The 22,348-nt window shown below is 43.8% G+C and overlaps 2 protein-coding genes across 3 annotated transcripts; both read left to right on the top strand.

Annotated features, from left to right (window-relative positions):
- The first annotated feature begins 12,799 nt into the window (after nucleotides 1-12,799).
- On the top strand, nucleotides 12,800-16,708 carry fam169b (family with sequence similarity 169 member B). Of its 2 annotated transcripts, XM_018739341.2 has the most exons (9): nucleotides 12,800-12,864; nucleotides 13,368-13,498; nucleotides 13,640-13,742; nucleotides 13,847-13,932; nucleotides 14,090-14,264; nucleotides 14,932-15,114; nucleotides 15,874-16,002; nucleotides 16,273-16,334; nucleotides 16,443-16,708. In XM_018739341.2, exons 1-9 carry the CDS (start codon nucleotides 12,831-12,833, stop codon nucleotides 16,563-16,565), a joined length of 1,026 nt encoding a protein of 341 aa, XP_018594857.2. In that variant the 5' UTR covers nucleotides 12,800-12,830; the 3' UTR covers nucleotides 16,566-16,708. The 2 variants fall into 2 exon arrangements, with proteins under 2 accessions (XP_018594857.2, XP_018594858.2); XM_018739342.2 differs by lacking the exon at nucleotides 13,847-13,932 and having other exon boundaries at nucleotides 13,698-13,742.
- A 222-nt stretch (nucleotides 16,709-16,930) lies between these two features.
- arpin (actin related protein 2/3 complex inhibitor) lies at nucleotides 16,931-22,119 on the top strand. The gene is made up of 6 exons (XM_018739312.2): nucleotides 16,931-17,314; nucleotides 17,684-17,759; nucleotides 18,335-18,467; nucleotides 19,311-19,517; nucleotides 20,623-20,786; nucleotides 21,717-22,119. The coding sequence occupies exons 1-6, from the start codon at nucleotides 17,223-17,225 to the stop codon at nucleotides 21,723-21,725; spliced, it is 681 nt and encodes a 226-aa protein (XP_018594828.2). The 5' UTR covers nucleotides 16,931-17,222; the 3' UTR covers nucleotides 21,726-22,119.
- Nucleotides 22,120-22,348: the final 229 nt, after the last annotated feature.

The following is a 22,348-nucleotide window of genomic DNA, read 5'->3' as shown; positions in this document are numbered from 1 at the left end:
TGTTAAGCTTCTGTAACTTTCTTCCCGTTATAAAAAAGAAACGGAAAGCACCGAAACGTGAACAAAAGCTCTGCAGCCACCTAAGGCCCGCAAACACGGCGAGTCACGATCCGACAAGTACAGACCGTAACGTGACCTTAACCCTCCCCCGGCCTGCTTCACCCCGTCGAACAGCAACGGCTCTCCCCTCCGGTCTGTGAAGTCCCCGCTAACAGTTTCCCATGCGGGGCACAGACGGGGCCACCTACCTCGACCGCTTCTCACTGGCTTCATTCTCCCATGGCACTAGAGCGAAAGGGGACTTGCGGGTCGCCAGCGGATCACACATGCTAATGAGACCCTTGTTTGTTTTTCCGCCAGGCTTGAGCAGACGACAAGAAGAATTTGCAGAAAACTGCTGAAAAGGAGAGACAATGGGGGCAAGGTCCTGCTGACCCCTTGATGCCTTCCGAGGACTTTCAGCCAATCCTGTATGATGACATAAATGATCGTTTGCTTCTTTAAAGTATGTAGGTTACGAGGTTGGGCCTGCTTATACACTACATCTAACATGAATGCTAGGCAGTTTTCTCAAGGGTGCTGGAGCAGGGCCACACTTGGGATGTGAAACTTTCCGTTCTGAGTCGATGTCATTTACACACACGCACTGACTGAAACCGCTTATCCCAAGCAGGGTTGCGGCGAACCGGAGCCTATCCTGGCAGCACAGGGCCCAAGGCCGGAGGAGGGGACGCACCCAGGACAGGATGCCAGTCCGTCACAAGGCACCCCAAAGGGGATTTGGACCCCAGACCCACCAGAGAGCAGGCACAGGCCAAACCCATCGCGCCGCTGCACCCCCCGATGTCACTTACCATCATATTAATTTTGCCCATCAATTCTTCTTGGTCCCATTTAGGTAAGATTCATAGCATACTTAAACTTTACACCCTCATCTAAAAAGTTCCTTTCAAAATATAAATATTTCAGATTTTTCTCTTATTTTGCATAGCGGTCATCTTGAGCTTCTGCTTTCAGATAGAGTTTTAACTACTTCAGTCTTCAATGTGTGCGTCATGAGGAGCGAATAACATATTTTTGTCATGAGGACAGAGTGGCAGCACAGAGCCAGGGTACTACGACCCAGACTGCAGCAGGCAAATCCTGATCCAGCTGTCAGTAGCCGCTGTCACATGAGATGATCACGCAGTTGTTGCTGGATGCCTCAGAGACAACTGGAAGTTACTGCACACCACACATCTCTGGTGCTGAGGATGGATGACGCTGGCTCCGACCGGAAACGTTAATGAATCCAGAAGCAGATTTGCGCTTCAAGCCCCGATGCAGCGTGCCGTTTGAAAATGTGCGAGGCTGTCAGTTTAAGAGCGGCGATCAATCCAAATGATCTTAAACATTTTCACAAAAGTTGCAGTTCCTGGAATCACTTTAAAGCAAAAGCAGGTGTGAGTGAAAAGACAAAGCTTTCAGCTGCAGAGATAGGACTTCTGAGGAAAAGGAATAATTCCAGACGCTTCTCCAGTTCCATGCACAGATTTGGCTTTTCATAAAAACGCAGTAGAGTTATTACTTAGGTGTGAAGTGTGCGTGTTGAACTTATACTGACATAGTCAAGCCTTATATAATGGGGTCCCACACAAGGAACCACTAAAGTGACTTATGGAACGTGTAGTAGGAAAACGGCAGTACCGAAAAACAAACTGGAAACATAAAAGAAAAATACGACATTATTACCCTGCCCTGCATGCTTTGCTTCCAGAAAAAATTGTGGACCTCCGCAATCCGCAATAGATTTGTCTCTAATGCTGTGGTTATCAAACAATGATGAATAAGGAAGTAATGAATTCATGAAAGCATAATGTGAAAAATCAAGAAATAATACATTTTGCTTCAAATAAGAAAACATGTGATGGTGTTATAACTTATACATAAAAACCATTACATTGTTTTATTTTAATGAATTTTACAACACATTTTTCATGCAGGAACCCATTATTTTTTACATAAGAAATAACGGTTATTCGATCCCCTCACACAGGAATGTTTCATGGAACAAATTATCCTCGTTGTGTGAGAAACAGGTGAATAAGCAAACATCCACAGTTACTCCACCCTTTACCAAATGCTTTGGCTTTAGCCTGCAATGCTGATATACTGTAGCAGCACCTGCACACATTGTACTTTTTAATAACTTTAAACAGCTTAAACAGACCTGTATTCAACCACAAATGGGCAGCCGGCAGTATAGGGGTTGAAGCTGCTGCCTTTGGCCCCAAAGGTCAGAGGGTTGAATCCCACCTTCAGCTGTAGTACTCTTGAGCAAGGTATTTACTGTAAATTGCTCCGGTAAAATTACCCTGTAGGTAATTTTAAGCTGTATAAATGCTTAAGTAATGATGAGTTGCTTTGGAGAAAGGCAGCAGCTGAATGAATAAATGTAGATGTACTGTATGACAAACTTTGAAAGGGGACTATTGCCTGTTCCAGAGTGTTCCATCTATTGCTGATGAGGTCCATCTTTAGAACACATTGCTTTTGCTCCAGAATAACTGTGAAAAAGACCAGGAGGTTTTAACTTCTTTGGCATCTGTCGGTTACATTTACATTTATTTATTTAGCAGACGCTTTTCTCCAAAGCGACTTCCAATGAACTCTACGTAGTGTTATGAGCCCACACACCTTATTCACCGCGGTGACTTACACTGCTAGATACACTACATACAAGGGGTCACTCATCCATACATCAGTGGAACACACTCTCTCTGTCACTCACACACACACAGTTAAATAGTGCTGCTTTGTAAAAACCATTGCCGAAGAACAATTAGAATTCAGATATTGTAACTGAACAGGGATTGTGGCTGCTTGTTTTAATAAATACTAAAGTCATAGCAACATTGTATATGTAACCATCAAGATGTAATTGTCGCAGATAATAAATGGTTTGTTTATTTCATTAAATCAGCTACTTCCCTGTTATGTTTGCCATAAAAATGTCCTACAGCATTTGTCAGTTCCCCTCCTTCAGCTTTCACCCACCGCTGCAGTAAAAACACCAGATACATTCAACAAACTGGAGGGACTACAATCGATCCCACATTTTGATGTGCCCACAGAATTGCGAAAACAGGTTTCATATTTGAAGTGGAGGCTTTGCTCTCTGTGAAGAATTCAAGCAATGTCAGTAATTTCCCACTGGGAGTCTGTGGTTTACATTGTAATAGAACGGAAAACTACAAGTTTTAAATCGGGTGTACAAGGGGATGCTTCGAATTCTGGCTTAGTCACAGTTTCTATTTCTTCGTGGTATTTTTAGTCCTTATCGGTATTTGATTAAAATTAAGTTATAATACCTACAGTCTGAACACTTTCTTAATGCGCTGCATCTGCATATGATATGCAACATGAAAAGAATGACATTCACCTATACTTGATCATGTCCTGGAAATGTTACACCAGAGTTTCTAATTCAAGTTTTATGAGAATTAAATGTGAAATTCACTCATGAACTGAAAGTGAATTGAAACAGGAGAAGCAGATGAAAATGATAAGTAAATTACTTGAAAAACAGTGGTTTTTAGTTCTTGGTGGAAGCAACTTTTAAAGCAGCAATTACGTCAGAAAACGGTTTGGATACGTCCTTACCAGTGTCTCACTTCTTGCCAAAATCTCTGCCAGGTTTGTTTACAATGGCTGATAGTCAGCAATTTTCAAGTCTTCCGCAGGTCTGTCATCAAATTCAAAGCTTACATGTGAATTTAGCCCCTGTGACACATTTGCCATGTTCTGAAGAAATGTGCTGAAATGTACTGACACATCAACGATCCCTTAGAGCATCGTCAAAGGTTTTTTTCCATTGTTCCTTATTAATACTGTTTTAGATTATAATGATGAAATGATCGCTGAGATACCAAAAGAGCGAATGAAAACAGATCTAAGAAGGGCCGTCCAAAAAGTCTTTCTGAAAGTGTCTGTTCGGACTCGGCTTTCCAGAACGCTGTCAGTACTCAGCAAACAGTGGAAATGAAAACTGTCACTTATGCCTTGTGTCAGTAAGACAGCACAGTACAAGCACAGCATTCCAGCAGTCTTCTTTCTAGCACTTCTTTCTAGTCTGCGGTGACTGCGCTAGAATCCCACTGCAGCCTGGGGGGTCTGGTGCCTTTTAAAAACAACAAGAAAATAATGGACAATGCCTGGAAATAAAACAGGACATCCAGTGCAGAAGCTGTCTCCATCAATTACTCGAACAAGACCGCCCAGAGTCTGCATTAAAGCAACAGTGTGTTAAAAGACTCTCCTCCTCACCACATAAATTTGGAATTCAGCCTTTTTCTCTGTTTCACATGTTTTGTAAACAATGAGGAAAATAAAGAGTTTTCATTCTAAAGTCTGGGTCATTGTTCAAATAGGTTCATTAAAACTGTATAATTACAGTTTATTATTGTACAAATACATTTGCCTGTGTCTTCCATCAAGTACTGTTGCTGAACTATGTGTGTGTGTGTGTGTGTGTGTGTGTGTGTGTGTGTCATTCTTATGTAATAGTTACTCTTCTGCTTGCTTATGTCACTACAGGTCACAACATTCAAAGTCCATACTTGTAAAAAAAATTACATATCACTTATTTCAGTTATTGATTGATTTATTTACTAGCACTGAGGCTATAAGACAACTAGAATAAAGCTTAAAAAAAAACACTAAATATGGAATAATGAAAGGAAAAGTGCATTTGGATCCACTCCCTTTTAGAATTGCGCCATCTTGTGGCCATTAATTGTAGGACATACTTTTCCTAAAATTCTGTTGTAATACACTAACCTCCTGGGGGGTGATGGAGATGTGATTATGATCATGATCATGTTTATAGGTGGCTGTGCGCTGTCTTCACGCAGTACATTGTTTTTGGTGTTGTTTTAATAACTTAATTTTATTCAATAAAGTTTGCAAAAGAAAAGCCTCAGGAAAAAAAGAGCAAAGTTGAATTTACCCTCCCTGTTTTTACCCTTTTTGCTACCTTATGTTTAATAAACTCTACATTCTGCAAACCACATGTCTTCATTGCTTCTGTCATCACTCATCACTGATTTCAAATGCATAACTGTTTTTTTCATGTTAGTTAGATTCTTGATTTTGTTTGCAATATCATGGCAATGTATTTAGATTACTTTCAGTTTTTTTTAAGCAGTGCTTCCTGTTTCGCAGGACCTGTTTTACATTTATCCTAACAACTGCTTTCACAGTAAAAGGGCTGGTTACCTCAGGAACACAACAGAGACCAAAATTCCATTTGAAACCTGATTTGTTTGTAAGTCCAAAGTCATGTTAACCATTGATTCACAATCAAAAAAGCTAATAATAGACACATCCTGTTCTGTGGAAAACCCCAGACAAAGTAATAATACATTAAAAAAATCTGTAAGACTTATTTAATTATTTTGTTAAATTAACTTCAAATAATATTAATTTAAAATTTTTTAAAATTCCCCACAACCTCCTAATCAAACCCAGTAGTTGACCGATTTACCCCATAAAGCATCTGCAATATTAGTCAGGTTTTGGCTATGCTCAACTTTCTGTATTATTACTTTCTGTATTATTATTTACTATTACTGGGGACAGTTGGTAGTGTAGTGATTACAGCTATTGCCTTTGGATCCAGAGGTCACAGGTTTGATCCCACCTCTGGCTGTAGTACCCTTGAGTGAGGCACTTACCCTCAATTGCTCCAAAATTACTTAACTGTAAATAATTGTAACCTTAACATTGTGAGTTGCTTTGGAGAAACGTGTCAGCTAAATGTATTACCCAACTTTCTTTCATATTGACTCTGAATTGCCCTTTGTGTATGAACATGTGTGTATGGCTACCCTGTGGTGGATTGGTGTCGTGTACCAGGTGAAAATCAAAGTGGACTTATTGTCCTTTCAACCATATACAGCTGGTACAGTATACGGGGAAATGAAACCTTGTTCTTCCAGGACCATGGTGCCACACAGAAAGAACGCAGAGCTACCTACACGATAAACAATTAATATAAACTAGCCTTGTACCCTGTGCTTCCAGACCCTTGCTACCCTGACTTCAACAGTTAATAGTAGTGAGACAGTGAGTTTTTATTCAAAAATTTGAAAAACTTTGAATCACAGTAATTTAAAACAAATAAAACAAAAAATTCTCTAATTCATCCCACAGACATGTACAACACTCATTTTACTATTGCAGCAAGGGCAGTTATGGGCAACGATGTAATAAGCAAAGGCATCAGAGGGGTTGAAGACGCAAAAGCAGTGAAAGGTTATAAGCAGCAAAGATAAATAAAACTATTGCCATTTCAGCCTGAGGATGGTGGAGTGAAACTCTAATATACAAAAATAAAACCATTATTTTCAGTTCACTACCAGCCTCTATGGGGGGGTGCGGTGGCGCAGTGGGTTGGGCCACAGTCCTCCTCTCCAGTGGGTCTGGGGTTTAAGTCCTGCTTGGGGTGCCTTGCGATGCACTGGCGTCCCATCCTTGGTGTAGCGTCCGGACGGGAGTCCGACACGGACGCGCGTTGCTATTACGTCCAAACACAGACGAAATATATAATGACTTCACGTGCAGTGTGAGGTTAGACGTGTACGGTGAGTATTGTAAGACACTCGGTGGAAGTGAAACAAGAAACACGAGACCAGGAAACACACACGGTGTTGGAACTACGGTGAACAGTGAAACGCTAATCTGTGAGTCTGACCGCAACCCTGAGACGTGACAAAATACCGGACAGGAACGATGGACCAGGACTGAAGAACAAGAGGCAGGAACTGACGGGACGGGCACTCGGGACTGGAACATGCACACCTAGGAAACAAACTGAGGGAACAAGAGACTACCAATCGCCAACGAAGCACAAGAGAACTGCTGATTAAGAATCCGCGACTAGTTCTGCTCCGCTGGCTCCTTTTATACCTCCATGTCCTACGAGACTGTGAGGTGATAGGTAAGCGTTAGCTAGCGGCACTGAGTGGCGCCGCCTCTGACCAGGAGGGGCAGTGACCCCGTGGGATGTGACAGTACCCCCCCCTCCAGGGGCGGCTCCAGCCGCAGAACGCCGGCGGGTAGGCGGTCGCCCCCGCCGTCGCGGAGCAGGCCGATCTGGATGACACTCATGGAAGTCCTCAATAAGAGCTGGGTCCAAGATGTCCCGTGCTGGTACCCAAGACTGCTCCTCCGGCCCATAGCCCTCCCAGTCGACCAGATAGTACAGCGTACCCCGTCTCCGTTTGGAGTCCAGGAGGGCCCTGACGGAGTAGGCAGGAGAACCATCCACATCCAACGGTGGAGGTGGAGAGACTGCTGGGCTCTGCAGGGCGGAAACACAATGGGGCTTGAGGCGCGAAACATGAAACGTGGGACAGATACGATAATGCGAGGGCAACTGAAGACGGTAAGAAACCGGGTTGATCCTCTTCAGGATCTTGAAGGGGCCGATGAAACGGGGGGCAAGCTTCCTCGAGGGCAAATGCAGTTTGAGATCCTGGGTGGACAACCATACTCTCTGCCCTGGCTGGTACAATACAGTCCTACGCCTTTTGTCGGCCTTCTCCTTTTGGTTGGATACCACCTCCTGGAGACGGACATGTGCGGATTCCCACACCGACTCACTCCTCTTGTACCAGTCATCCACAGCTGGCAACCCACTGGTCTCCATCGTCCACGGGAACAGCGGAGGCTGGTAACCGAGCACACACTGGAAAGGAGTTAAGTTTGTGGACGAATGGACCAGGGAGTTCTGGGCGTACTCTGCCCAGGGGAGGTATCTGCTCCAATCCGCTTGATTCTGAGCACAGTAGCTCCGCAGGTAACGTCCAACCTCCTGGTTGAGGCGTTCCACTTGCCCATTAGACTGTGGATGATAACCAGAGGAGAGGCTGACTGAGACTCCTAAGCGGGCAAAGAAGGCCTTCCAGACCCTTGAGGTGAACTGGGGTCCCCTGTCCGAGACGACATCCTCTGGCAGGCCATACAGCCGGAAGACATGTTGGAACAGCAGTTCCGCGGTCTCCAGGGCTGTAGGTAGACCTTTCAGAGGAATCAGTCGACAGGCCTTGGAAAAGCGATCTATGACGACCAATATGGTGGTGTTTCCATCAGAACACGGAAGATCAGTAAGGAAGTCCACCGCTATATGGGACCATGGACGGTTGGGAATCGGGAGTGGCTCTAAAAGCCCTGCTGGCAGCTGCCGTGGGACCTTGGCCTGGGCACATGTGGTGCAGGCAAGGACGAAGTCTCGTACGTCCTGTCTCATGGATGGCCACCAGAAGCGTTCAGCGAGAAGCTTCAAGGTTCGGTTGACCCCTGGGTGTCCTGTACTTGGACCATCATGGGCCCAGTGTAGGAGCTCGGACCGAACAGTGGACGGGACGTATTCTTTGTCTTGGGGCTGCTCGTTGGGACCGGGTTCTTGACGTTGGGCTGCTTGGATATCGTCCAATAAAGCCCAACGGATAGGAGCCACAAACTGCGTCGGGGACAAGATGGTGTCTGGTGGGGAGAGCTGAGGCGATACCTCGAACAAACGGGACAGGGCATCGGCCTTGCCGTTCTTGGAGCCAGGACGATAGGTCACCGTGAAACGGAACCTGGTGAAGAACATGGCCCACCGCGCCTGTCTGGAATTGAGCCTCTTTGCCTTCTGCAGATACTCCAGGTTCCGGTGATCAGTTAACACTAAGAATGGGTGCGTAGCCCCCTCTAACCAATGTCTCCACTCTTCTAAGGCCATCTTTATGGCTAAGAGCTCCCTGTTTCCTACATCATAATTCTGTTCAGTAGGCGACATCTTGTGTGAGAAATACGCACATGGATAGAGCTTCAGGGGACTTCCCTGGCGCTGTGAGAGCACTGCCCCTACCCCGGCCTCAGAAGCATCAACTTCCACAATAAAGGGCAGTTTGGGATCAGGGTGCTTCAGGATTGGGGCAGAAGTAAAACGCTTCTTTAGGTCTTCAAAGGCCTGACTCGCCTCAGGAGTCCAGGTCAGGCGCCTAGGGGCTCCTTTTAACAGAGCAGTCAACGGGGCTGCAACGGAACTGAAGTTCCTTATGAAGCGCCTATAGAAATTCGCAAAACCTAGGAACCGTTGCAGGTCCTTTACTGTCTTTGGCTGGGGCCATGACAGAACTGCCGAGACCTTCTGTGGATCCATCGTGACCCCGTTGGGTGTTAGGATGTACCCCAGGAAATCCACAGAGTGCACATGGAACTGGCACTTCTCCCCTTTCACATACAGCTTATGTGCTGCCAGCTTTTGCAACACCTCCCTGACATGTCCAATATGCTCCTCACGGGACCGAGAAAAGATCAGGATATCATCCAGATACACTAATACTGAGCGATTAATTAGCTCTCTGAGTACTTCATTAACAAAAGCCTGGAATACGGAAGGTGCATTCGCCAGGCCAAAAGGCATGACCAGGTACTCATAATGGCCGAGGGCGGTGCTAAAAGCGGTCTTCCACTCATCCCCTTCCCTAACGCGAATCAGGTTATATGCGCTCCTAAGGTCCAGTTTCGTAAAGATGGTAGCACCGGAAACCTGTTCGAGGGCCGACGTGATAAGAGGCAAGGGGTGCGGGTACTTCACAGTAATGGCATTTAGCCCCCGATAATCAATACAGGGGCGCAAACCCCCGTCCTTTTTCTCAACAAAGAAAAAGCCAGCGGAAGCTGGAGAGGTAGACGGCCGGATGAATCCGGCTTCTAGTGCCTCCGTTATATAAGCCTCCATTGCCTGATGTTCAGGTTGAGAAAGAGGGTATACCCGCCCCCTAGGGGGTGTAGTGCCCGAAAAAAGATCTATAGCACAATCCCAAGGTCTATGAGGAGGCAGTTCTGCAGCCTTGTGTTTGCTAAACACCGCCACTAGATCTGCATACTCCCTTGGAAGCTGCAGGGGCAGATCTGCATTAGGGCTCTCTATGGATGTGGAGTTACAAGACGTCTCCAGGTGTTTGGGACACTGCTGTCCCCAAGACAGCAGTTTCCCCTCACTCCAAGAGATAATAGGGTCATGGGTGCATAACCATGGGTATCCCAAAATAATGGGGTTATCAGGGGACTTAATCAGATAGAACCATATCTGTTCCTTATGGAGTGGCCCTACCTGCATAGTAACGGGCTCTGTGCGCTGCTCTACACGCCCCGACCCGATTGGAGCGCCATCAATAGCTTTAACAGCCAGGGGTTTTGGGCATCGGGCACAGGGCAAGCCCCAGGACGCGGCCATATCATGATCCATGAAATTCCCTGCAGCGCCACTGTCTACCATAGCTTTCGTCTGCTGCTGCTGGAAACCCCAGGATACTGTAACTGGTAATGTCAACAGGGAGGTATGGAGAGATACATCACTCACCAGTAAGTCGGTCCGTTGGGATCCACGGGGTGGCCGCACTGGGCAGGAAACCTGAACGTGATCCGCAGCTCCACAGTAAAAGCACAAGCGTTGCAGAAAACGGCGCCTCCTTTCCTCCTCTGTCACACGCCCGTTACTGAGTCGTATTATTCCCTGTCTGACGCACTGTTCTTCGAGCCCTGCACAGCTGACAAGGTTGCGTGCTTGAGCCGGCTCACTGTCCACAGGGCTGTAGGGCACCTGCTGCCCTGGCGGCGTCGGGGTCCGGCTGGAACCGGAGTTGCTCCGGTAATCCGGCGAGAACTCCTGAGAGAGTGGTCTTGACAATCGGGGGCTGGATGTCTTCTCCACTGGAGACCAGGAACGCACCTGAAAACTCTTGGTGCTGGGGAAGAACTGTCTCTCTGTCTGGGCTAGGGGGTGATTCAGGAGAGTAGGGCCCTGGGAACAGAGAGGCTGGACTGGAGATTGAGTATTCTGTGTAATTCTGGTTCTCACCTCTGCTACCTTGCAAAGCCTCCTGGAAGGGAACGGACAGCTGCTCAGTAGCGCTGATCCCACTGGTCTGCACAGGGCTCGTGGGCTCCGCGCGAGGACCCGAGGAAGCATAAAGACGATCAAAAAGACATGTCCGCCAATCATCATGCGTTTGCGAACTGGTCGGATCGGCGCCCCGCCCACCGTGACCGAGGAGTCGTGTCAACCGCTCCAACTGATCTGTGAGGCGGCTAGCGGCGTTTGTGCAAACCAGGAGTTGTTCTTGGTTCGCCTCTGTCAGATCCGCCAGCTCACGCCATTCCGCTGAAGTCATACTAGCGGGCGGATTCTTCTGTAGCGTCCGGACGGGAGTCCGACACGGACGCGCGTTGCTATTACGTCCAAACACAGACGAAATATATAATGACTTCACGTGCAGTGTGAGGTTAGACGTGTACGGTGAGTATTGTAAGACACTCGGTGGAAGTGAAACAAGAAACACGAGACCAGGAAACACACACGGTGTTGGAACTACGGTGAACAGTGAAACGCTAATCTGTGAGTCTGACCGCAACCCTGAGACGTGACAAAATACCGGACAGGAACGATGGACCAGGACTGAAGAACAAGAGGCAGGAACTGACGGGACGGGCACTCGGGACTGGAACATGCACACCTAGGAAACAAACTGAGGGAACAAGAGACTACCAATCGCCAACGAAGCACAAGAGAACTGCTGATTAAGAATCCGCGACTAGTTCTGCTCCGCTGGCTCCTTTTATACCTCCATGTCCTACGAGACTGTGAGGTGATAGGTAAGCGTTAGCTAGCGGCACTGAGTGGCGCCGCCTCTGACCAGGAGGGGCAGTGACCCCGTGGGATGTGACACTTGGTGTGTCCCCTCCCCCTCCAGCCTTACGCCCTGTGTTGCCGGGTAGGCTCCGGTTCCCCATGACCCCGTATGGGACAAGCGGTTCTGAAATGAAAATGTACCAGCCTCTATCCCTAGTGGAGGGCTTGAGTTGCAGACACTATGTTATTATTATAGATCACGGACAGAGTAGCGGGGACACGGTGGCGTGGCGGGTTTGGGGTTCGAGCCCTGCTTAGGTTGCCTTGTGGCGGACTGACGTCCCATACAGGGTGTGTCCCCTCCCCCTTTGGCCTTGCACCCTCTGTTGCCAGGTAGGCTCTGGCTCGCCACGACTCTGCTTGGGACAAGTGGTTGTAGACATTGCATTGCATACTATGAGGGGGGCGTGGTGGTGCAGCAGGCTTGACCACTGACTGGTGTGTGGTGGGTCTGGGGTTTGAGGCCTGTTTGGAGTGTCTTGTGGCGGACTAGTGTCCCGTCTAGGGTGTGTCTCTTTGGCCTTGTACCCCGTGTTACCAGATCTGCTCGGGACAACCGGTTGTAGTCATAGATTGGCATCACGAGACAGGACCGCTGTAAACACTGTGGAATGGAATTGAATAAAGGTGATCCCACTCCCTTATACTCTCTTGGTGCGTTTTACTACCACTTAACTCCAGGCATCGAAAGGCAGACCATGCTTACTCAGTAACAAACAGAAACATTAGAAAAAAATGCACTTAAATATGAATTAATAAATAACTAGGACAATTAATAATTCGAACATTTGCAATATGAGGAGGCAGTGCACCTTTATAACAGTTCCATTTTTCATTTCTCTTAAGGTTTTGCCATTTAATATTGAAAGGTGCCTTGGACAAAAGTTCTGGATAAACAAAGATTATGATTGATTGTAACACTTACATTTGCACAATATAATCAAAGACAATAACAGGTGATTCTTATTATTACTATTATTATTATTATTACAGCCCTGAACGTAACGATTGTGGTGCTGCAGTTTCAGAGAGTGACATCAGGTGGCGGTGCCGTCGCACAAAAGAGGCGCTCCAGTCCTCTTAGCGGGTCAAACTCCTTGCGAAAATGGAAACTGGTGCGGAACGTTCGCGCTTTTCAGGTAAGATCCTGGAATACACTTTAGAACAAAGTATTAAACTTCATTAAAAGCATCTGTTGTTCCTTGATGGTTAGTTAGTGTTTTTTTCAATTTTTTTTTTAACCAAGAATGTTATCAGTCAGCAAAGAGTCCTGTACCCTGAACTAACTATCCTCGCGCGTCATATGATATTGACACACTAATCCAACAGATAAAAATTTCGTGCAGGTTAAAAAAGAAAACAGTATCTTAGTTGTGAAAGTCTTTAAAATCATACATTCAAAAAATATCGGTCGGTGTTCCATAGATGAAAGTAGTCAGTTTCAAGTTTGTGTTAAGAATTGTTTTTTTTATGTACAAAAAAAATTCCAGAGTAAGTAAACAATCAATTTCATCGGCTCTTAAGTTATGTAAGAACTCGGCCTAAGTACTGTCACAACAATATTAATAGCTGTACAGAATTTAACATCACAGAATCACTGACTTGCCTATAATAAGACTGATGAAAAATGTATCTTTGTCAGAGTGCTATCCTGTTGATGTGCCCAGTCTGGACTATAACACCATGAGGACCAGTGCAGAGAAGTACCTGTCAAATCTGGAATCACACTTCCCCTTGAAGAATGACTCTGTTCTTCTCCCAGATGGTGAAGAGGTTGCTTTTTAAAGTTAAATTCTCACCAGAAAAAAAATCATTACATTCATTGTAGATTCCTGCCACGCATTTCTGGTGGTTTCCCATTTTAAACAAGCCTTGATCATACTGAAATTTAAAGTTACATTTTAACTCCCTCAGCTGGATGTAACTCATGCCAATGTGAGTCGTCTCTTGCTTTTTGGTGACGATGACCCAGCTTACTCAGTTTTGGCTCTGCACACACCTGAAGACAAAGCAAAAGGTTAGTATCTTACAATAAGGCCAAACCACCTCCAATATGCAGATTTAAGGCTTTACTGTCATAGTTTTTTTTAAGCTGTGAAGAAATAACATATTCTTCTGCAGTGGTCGCATTGTATCTGCATGGAAAATGGTGGGCTCTGAATGATGCCTTAAAAACTGCTTGCACATCCAGATCTGGCCTTATTACGGTAAAGATTCTTTCACAAGACCACCCCAAACTTTGATATGCAAAAAGTCAAGTTCTGCAAGCACTGATTTTGTGTATTTGAAACAGACCCAGAGTCAAACACAATTTTCTGGCCTGCATCTTTATCTTCTAACTGTTTACATGCATTGTGTACACAGGTCGAGTCTCCTGGAGAAAGAGTGGTGCTTTTTCTCTTGAGTCAGATTATTTTTGGAATATTGGAGAGACCCATAAATGAAGGCATATATTTTGCCCCCCACCCTGCAAAGGAAATAGCCAAAATTCTTTGGCAGGACGGGGAAGCTATCGGCTTCTACAGTGTTAAGAAGAAAGGTGGGTTGATTTTTATGTATTTTTATTGTTATTCTACAGTTAAAACAAAAGTGTAATGATATATTAAGGTGTACTATGTGACTTAGAGTAGAAAATCAGAACCAATCAATAATGAAACACCGCCCAGGAAGGGATGTCAAATAACAAATGTAAAATCCATGTCCCCAGCCTAGTTGTAACAGAATTTTTGCTTACTGTATATGTCAAGGGGTCATGCCAATGTTTTCAAAGACCTCAATATGATGTTATCTTCATGAGTTTCTCTAAACGGCTTTGTGTTAAAAGGCCAGGTCACCAGCTAAGAGAGCCCTTGCATTAATTCTATGTTTACTTCTCTGTCATAAGGGCACACACACACACACACACACACACACACACACATTATATGTTCTGCATTTCGGCAGCACAGTGGTGCAGTGGGTAGCACTGCTGCCTCACAGCACCTGGGCTCTTCATAGGTTTATGGTCATAGGTTTGAACCCAGCTCATTGTGCTTGGAGATTGCATGTTCTGCCCATATCTGTGTTGGTTTCCTCCAAGTGCTCAGGTTTGCTCCCACAATTTGTGTGTTCACGTATCTTTTGCAAATCTGCCACAATCTAATTTTTGATGTAACGAGATCTTATTTTGCAGGCACAAAATAAATAACACCATCCTGTTCACTCAGGTAGCTTGTGTGACAGATACACCAGTGAGTGCTATCAGCTTCCTGTGCTGGACACAGTTTTTGTGAGGAAACACTGGAGGAGGAGGGGCTTTGCTCTCTGGATTCTTGGAGATTTTTGCTCATCCTTCTCCAAAGAAGAAACTGTAGGAATTAGCAGCCCAATATCTGCCAACATGTACCAGGGTGTGTATTGTAAAGTTTTCACCCATCGTTGTGTATATAATACCTGCTATAGTGTTCAGTAATACCTGAATACTCCTTGACACTTATTCCTGTTTATTCCTGTGCTGCTGAAAATAGTCAAAAATGACACACTTCAGTTTTAATGATGATAATGGACCAGTGGCCAAAAATAGCAACTGAGTTAATAGGTACAGTATTTCAAAGACTATATGAAGGTCTGTTGTTCCAAAATACAATATATTCTTTTTGTAATGTCAAAAGCCATTATATTTATTTTTTATAATATATAATTTAAAGGCAGGGAGGAAAATTTCTGTATTTCAAGGGTGTAGCTTTTATGCAGAAGAAAATGTTTATCAGGCATGATTGGTTTTAAGGGTGCTGACCACATGAGAAAGTAAAATTTAAACAAATTATAATTATCTCATGAAGATTTTAATAACGAATTATATATAGTAATGAACCAGGGTGGAGTGGTAGCTGTTATCTTGTCGAACTAAAAGACATGGAATGCTTGTTATTGTTACACTGTCTAGTGCAATATAAGATATTATTATTATCACTATATACGTGCAAAGAGCTTTGGACCTTTGACCCAGTAAACATAAAATATCATAAACATTCATTATTTTATGAATAGTAATTACTTTTTCATTAATTTTCGCCAGAGGTCAAAATCAAAAGGAAAATGACTAAAAATGGAAATTAGTTGAAAATAACTGCTATTTTACATGGGATAAAACGTTTTTCTGTTTGCAGTGTGCTCGAAGTACCTGATTGTCCATGAGTCTCAGAGGGATCGTCTCTATGAGGTGGAGGCGCCTGGAAATTGGAGCCAAAGGAGAAATGTGTGGTTAAACTTACAGTTGGGCAGTTGCCCTGGAAACTGTGAGGCACTCATTTTGCTTTTGACATTATATCTGTTCTAAAGCTGGGCAAAAACAGCCAAAGATTGACAGATAATGGAAGCACTAACCATAATTCAGAGAGAAGACAAGTAATAAGGAAATACTTGTGGGCTGTGTCTCTCTAGCAAATTGGATCCTGATGTTTTGTTGTATAAGCTGTAGTTGTAATGAGTCTTGTGACTGTCCGTGTCATGTTAAGTTATTTTAAGGATGTCAGAAAAAAAAGTCTCACCAGCATCTCTTTCTGCAGACATGCAACAAAACACAATAGATGGGAAGAACAAAAAGAAAAAGACTGCAAGCTGTCAAAAGGTGAACATTTTGTTTGCTTTGGGGCCTTTGAGAATGGAGAACTCGAGTACGAATGTTTCATTTTTAATACATTTATAGCAACAACTCATGCCTGTCCTTCACTTTTAGAACGCTCAGAATTGTGAGAGGGAGGATTTCGATGCCTCCGTTGACGATTCTGATGGAAACCCGGAACCCCAGAGAATGGCGAGGCGCAAGCGAGTTTGGAGCAAACAATGTGGAAGAGACTGAACGTGCCAAAAAAAGGGCAAAGACCCTGAATGGAGTCAAGAATGATTACTGAATTTTGGACGTTTATTGTTGCTGTACATAAGCTGTCCAGTTATGTTTTAATTATTTCTTCAGATTAAACAAACTCTCAAGTGTGCTGTTAACAGCCAAAGGTTGACAGATAATGGAAGTAGCAGTTCATGGGGTGAATGTGTGGCTGTATAGCTGTAAAGCAACAAATATAAAATCATATTCAAGTAAACATCATTCGTACAATGATATGATAAACAAAAAAATCGTCCCCAGTCTTAAGCCATTAATACTTTTTAGTGCTTAGTTTGTGGAATATCGTTTGCCTTTAAGGAAGGCCTTGAATGGTGACGGAATCTACCATCCCCTGAGGGGGAAGTCATTTCGCTGTATTTTTTCTACTACTACTCATTAGTTTATTAAACGGTGTATTCGTTTGACAAAATAAGTCATAACAGAGAAAAGACTTTTAACAGAGTGGCACAACTGAGAGAAGACAAGAGAACTGATCCGCTGAGAGTGTTTCCTCCTGCGGGAACCCACGGCACCGGGCGTTCAGGAAGTATTCGCGGAGCGGAGAAGTGGCGCAGAAACGCCTGGTTTTTTTCCTAGTCGCTTCATCTCCAACTTTTATCCCCGAGTTTTGCAATGAGTCGAATATACGACAACACGGCGCTGCAGAACAAAGCAGTTAATAATGAAAAGATAGGCCGCCCGTGGAACCCGTGTTCGTATCAGAGGTAACAGCAATGTGAATGTCCTGCTGCTGGCGCGCGAATTCACCTGAGCCTGAGGCATCAGTCGATCCGATTGGTTTTAGATCGACACACTTGCAAAAAATGTAACATTTAAATATAATGCGTTTTTTTCGACATCATTACTCACTTCAACACTGATCTAACCCTAACTTCGACGGTTGATACGTTTCATTGCCATGTGTGAGCGTTACACAGTACGAACCGGCCATACTGACATGATCATGATGATACAGAGAACAGCAGAACGCTTTGCCAAAGTTTCTGACGAGCAAAACGGCGGTTTTCTTCGAGTTTCGAAAGTACTTTGAACTCGTAGCAGTTTGGAATTAACTTGATTTTCATATCCCCCAGCGGTCTCGGTGTTATTCTGGAAGGAAAACTGGTGGATGTATCTCGACACGTTGTTACCGATACGAACAACCACAAGGTAACGACGTCGTCATAGAAAAGTGCTGCTTCCCCGCGTCACAGTGAGCAAAAAATACTCTGTATTAACTGTTAAAATAAGAGAGAAAGTGTGTTTCACTGGTGTATGGATGAGTGACCCATAAGTAGTGTATCTAGCAGTGTAAGTCATCTTGGTGATAAGTCACACACCTTATTCACCAAGATGACTTACACTGCTAGATACAGTGATAACACTACATAGAGTTCATTGGAAGTCGCTTTGGAGAAAAGCATCTGCTAAATAAATACATGTAAAATTGGTCATTTTATGTACTGCTATTAAGTTTAAATGAACAAGTTTTACAAGTGAAGTTTACTAGACCAGCAGGTGGTGTAGTTGTTAGGGCAGTTGCCCCCGGTGTGAATCCCACTCCTGCTGTAGTGTTGCTACACTAGTTGGTAAAGCTCTTACCCTCAGTTTGTAGAGTAAGAATACCCCGCTGTAAAAATGGGCAACTTGTAAAGTTGTCGAACGTGGTCAGTCACCTTGAACACAGGTATCTGATACGATTTTCTGTTTTTCAAAATGTTTTTTTGCCTCTCTGTCTTTGACAGGATCGCTACTATGTCCTGTACGTCAAATCCAGTCGAGTCCATCGAAGGAAATTCGACTCCAAGGGCAACGAGGTTGAGCCGAACTTCAGCGAAACGAGGAAGGTGAACACAGGGTACCTCATGTCTTCTTTCAGTAAGTGCAGTGATCGACCTGGGATCTCCTTTTCTCTGGCATAGGGGGTTGGAGGGTCTGCAGAATACACACACACACAGTCTGAAACCGCTTGTCCTGAGCGGGGTTGCAGCAAACCAGAGCCTAACCCGGCAACACAGGGCGCAAGGCTAGAGGGGGAAGGGGCACACCCGGGACGGGACGCCTGTCCACCGCAAGGCACCTCAAGCGGGACTCAAACCCCAGACCAACCGGAGAGCAGGACCCGGGAAACCCACCGCGTCCCCCTTGGTCTGCAGAGTTTTTAACATTAATAAACTTCAAACTTGGCTCATCCACAGTAAATAATTAGAAAACTGCAACAAATGTGTGTACATCTCTTCTGTATGAAATAAAAATTTAAATTTGCTACAGGGACAGTAAAATTCACATTAAATTAATGTTTTTCCCCTTATTTACTTACATTGAAAAATAGTTATGCAGTAAAGTTCCTCTGTGTAATCTACAAACCAGTACACTTATTTATGGCAACAAATACATATGTCTTACTAATTTTTTATCATTCTTATATTTTGTGGAAATTGCTGGTGTGTTTCAGTGAAATTATAATCCATATATTATGCATGCAGTATTTCCAAATCTGTGTTCTCACAGATTTTATTTCTAGATAAAATGAGTTAATTATGTTTGCATTGTTTGCATGAATGCTAGTTCAAATTTATGTTTTATTTTAATTTCTTCACAAAGTATGCACTGACTGTAGGTCCAATAATGGAACACCATATTATGTAGCGTATTGTGTTTGTTGTTTTCTTGGTCTGGGAAGCTTGAATTCTGGCTTGTTTTTTCTTTTTTTTTTTACAGAGGTCGAAGCGAAGGGGGAGACAGACCGGCTTTCTGTGGATGAGCTGAGAGCTCTGGTCAATAAGGAAGAGCTGCTGAGGATTACAGACAAGCATGCACCCCCTGACACCCTGGCCTTCTGGCTCCCAGAGGTGGAAATGGAGAAGACTGAGTTAGAGACTGGCCAGGACATTCGTCTGAAGACCAAAGGGGATGGACCGTTCATTTGTAAGTAACGTAGGATCCTGACAAATGTGGTCATCCTTGTTTTCTGGCCTGTTGTAATGACAAATTGCTGTTATAACAAATTGACATATTTCATCTGTCATTATTAAGACCGGAAAGGGGAGTGTTAACATACGTAGCTATTTATACCGCCGATGCTACGCTAAGATGATTGTTATAATGACCAAAATGACATAAGTTTGGATACCCAAGTGGACTGTAATCTAATCATTAAAGCAGTTGTAATAACATGTTAGTTGCTCCACCCAGTTGCCTTTACCACTTGTGTTTCGCAGAAAAAAACTACTGAACAGACTTGTTAATAGAAGTGGTTTAATTTGAAAACCCGTTTTTCCATAGAAATTGATATGTTATCTATATACATGTTTAAAAAAAATGTTTAATATTATTAAGAGCTGGCTCACTGGTATGAAACCCAAGATGACTAAATTATAATATCTGTACTACATAATGTTTGCATTGCGCTTTATGTTGATGTGCTGTCAAAAATTACACATACAAAAAAGTAAGTGTGGATTCTGTTTCAGGGTTTTATGTAATGTTGAGTTAGCATGAAATTTTCAGGACTGCTGGTTTTATCTGTGTTCATTTTGGGACTTTACTGCTTTTGCCGGGTAGGCTCTGGCTCCCTGCGACCCCGTATGGGACGAGCGGTTCAGAAAATGTGTGTGTGTGTGTGTAATGCTTTTGCCATGCTAGAAAATGACCTTTTTCCATGTCAGGCTGATGCTGTAGGTGTACTATTGTGCATATTTGGCCATGTGCCATGTTTGGATTATAATAGTCAAAGCCTAACTGATGTGCTAATTTGACATTTGTTATTTGGGTGTGTTCTGTCACATAAATTGACTTTCTAGACGTCCAAAACCAAGGCAAAGAATAAGGGATCGAGAGTAATCTTGAAGTCTTCGCATGCCACCTTAAAATGTTTCATTAAACTGTCAAAGTTTTTCTTCACAAAAATGTGACATGGCACAGCTTTTGAAGATAATCTGAAAATGCTCTTAAGGTTACACTGTACATGCAGTGTGTGTAAACAGCCAATTTTAACACATTTGAGAAACAGACTTTTTTTTTTTTTTTGTAGTTTCCTTAGCCAAGATAGATGGAGGCACAGTGACCAAGTGCAACTTTGCTGGAGACGAGCATACTGGAGCATCTTGGACTGACAAGATAATGGCAAACAAAGTAGTGGAAGGGGATGCAGCTAAAACAGACAGACCTGGTGAAGGAGCAGAAGATGACGAATGGGTAAGTTGGGGCAACATGTGAGTTGATGAGTGGAGGACGGGTCTACCACTGAGTGAGGTTTTATCCGAAACAAGTATGCTTTGTTCAGATTGATATTTTGCTGAAGCAGTTATAATGAAGAACATGCGTTAGAATAACCATAATGGGGCCATTCAGGCTATCCCTGGAAAACATTTAAAAAATGAAGTCCAGTCTTATAGTTAGGCAGCAGGCAGTGGCGTCACTTGGGTTGGTGTCACCCAGTGCGGTAACTCGTGGTGTGTGTCCCCCCCCATGGACCTCCTCCCGTACCAGACCATACAGAATCCTTAGTAATGTTTTTTGTACTGTTGTTACTCGTAGATCGTAATTCCTGTGTATCACTGAATGTTATGGCAGTAGTAGTGACATAAACAAGTAAAATTACACCTTTAAATTACAATATTATATGCAGAGCCTGAATGTATTTACATAGTTTCATGTGGTTAAAGTGAAAATTTGGTAAGAAAACAAGAATTCGATGTTAAAGATGTTTAAGAACTACATCAAAGTTATGTTTATTTTAACGTTATTGATAGAGGTTCACAGATACTAATTACCACAATATTGTAGCTAAAACACCCTATTTTTCCTAATCGCTCTAGTAGAAATTGTAGCTCTGTAAACATGTAAATCACTGTATATAGCTTAATATAGTAAGCTGCTTTACTTTGAAGAAAGGCGTCAGTTTGGTTTAATAAGTAAATCTGAATAATCGCTCTGATAGCGTTTATGCTGTTTGTAATGTATTTGTAAAAGATTTAGTCCGTTACAAATAAATGCAGCCTTTATTAATTTCTACTGCCTGTGTAACACGACAAATGTAAAAGAAACCAGTTCCTTATGTTCTTGTCTAACTAAAAACCGATGTTAACTTTTCCCTTTGAATCAGTTGTTTGTCTTTTGTTACAGGATGACTGAGGCTGAGAACATATTTTGCTTCCTACTTGGACTGACTATGCCAAATGTTAGCTGCTTCAGCACTGTGCCGCTTGTAGCAAAACTTACAGCACCACAGTTTTGTGCCTGTATTATTATTCTCAGATAGTTGTTCTGCCTACCATGTCTCAGTAAAATATTTTTTCATGACCTTACAGTGAATGTGTTTTAATCTGAATATGGCTCTGAACCACGAGTTCAAAGCACAGAGCAGCAAGATCTTAGAGTCATGAGTTGCTGGCTGGATCATTGACCACGTGACATCTCTAAGGTCAAGTTTTGGCCGTTACGTTTATACGCACGCGTTGGCAGAAGCTGCTCGTCCCAAGCGGGGTCGCGGTGAACCAGAGCCTAACCTGGCAACACAGGGTGCAAAAGTGGAGGGACACACACACAGGACGGGACGCCAGTCCGTCGCAGGGCGCATCAAGCAGGACTTGAACCCCAGACCCACCAGAGAGCAGGACCTGGCTAAACCCACTGTGCCACCACGCCCCCTCCGTTATGTTTGGGAAAGCTTTATTGGTAGATGCTGTTTAGGCTTCAGATAATTTATGGAAGTATAATTTTGGATGATAATTTTGCCTTTTGTTGTATATGTTGAA

This window comes from Scleropages formosus, chromosome 7 (genome assembly GCF_900964775.1).
Source record: "Scleropages formosus chromosome 7, fSclFor1.1, whole genome shotgun sequence".
NCBI classification, from domain to species: Eukaryota; Metazoa; Chordata; class Actinopteri; order Osteoglossiformes; family Osteoglossidae; genus Scleropages; species Scleropages formosus.
The sequence above is the reverse complement of the archived record's forward strand: the minus strand, read 5'-3'. Positions and strand labels throughout refer to the sequence as shown.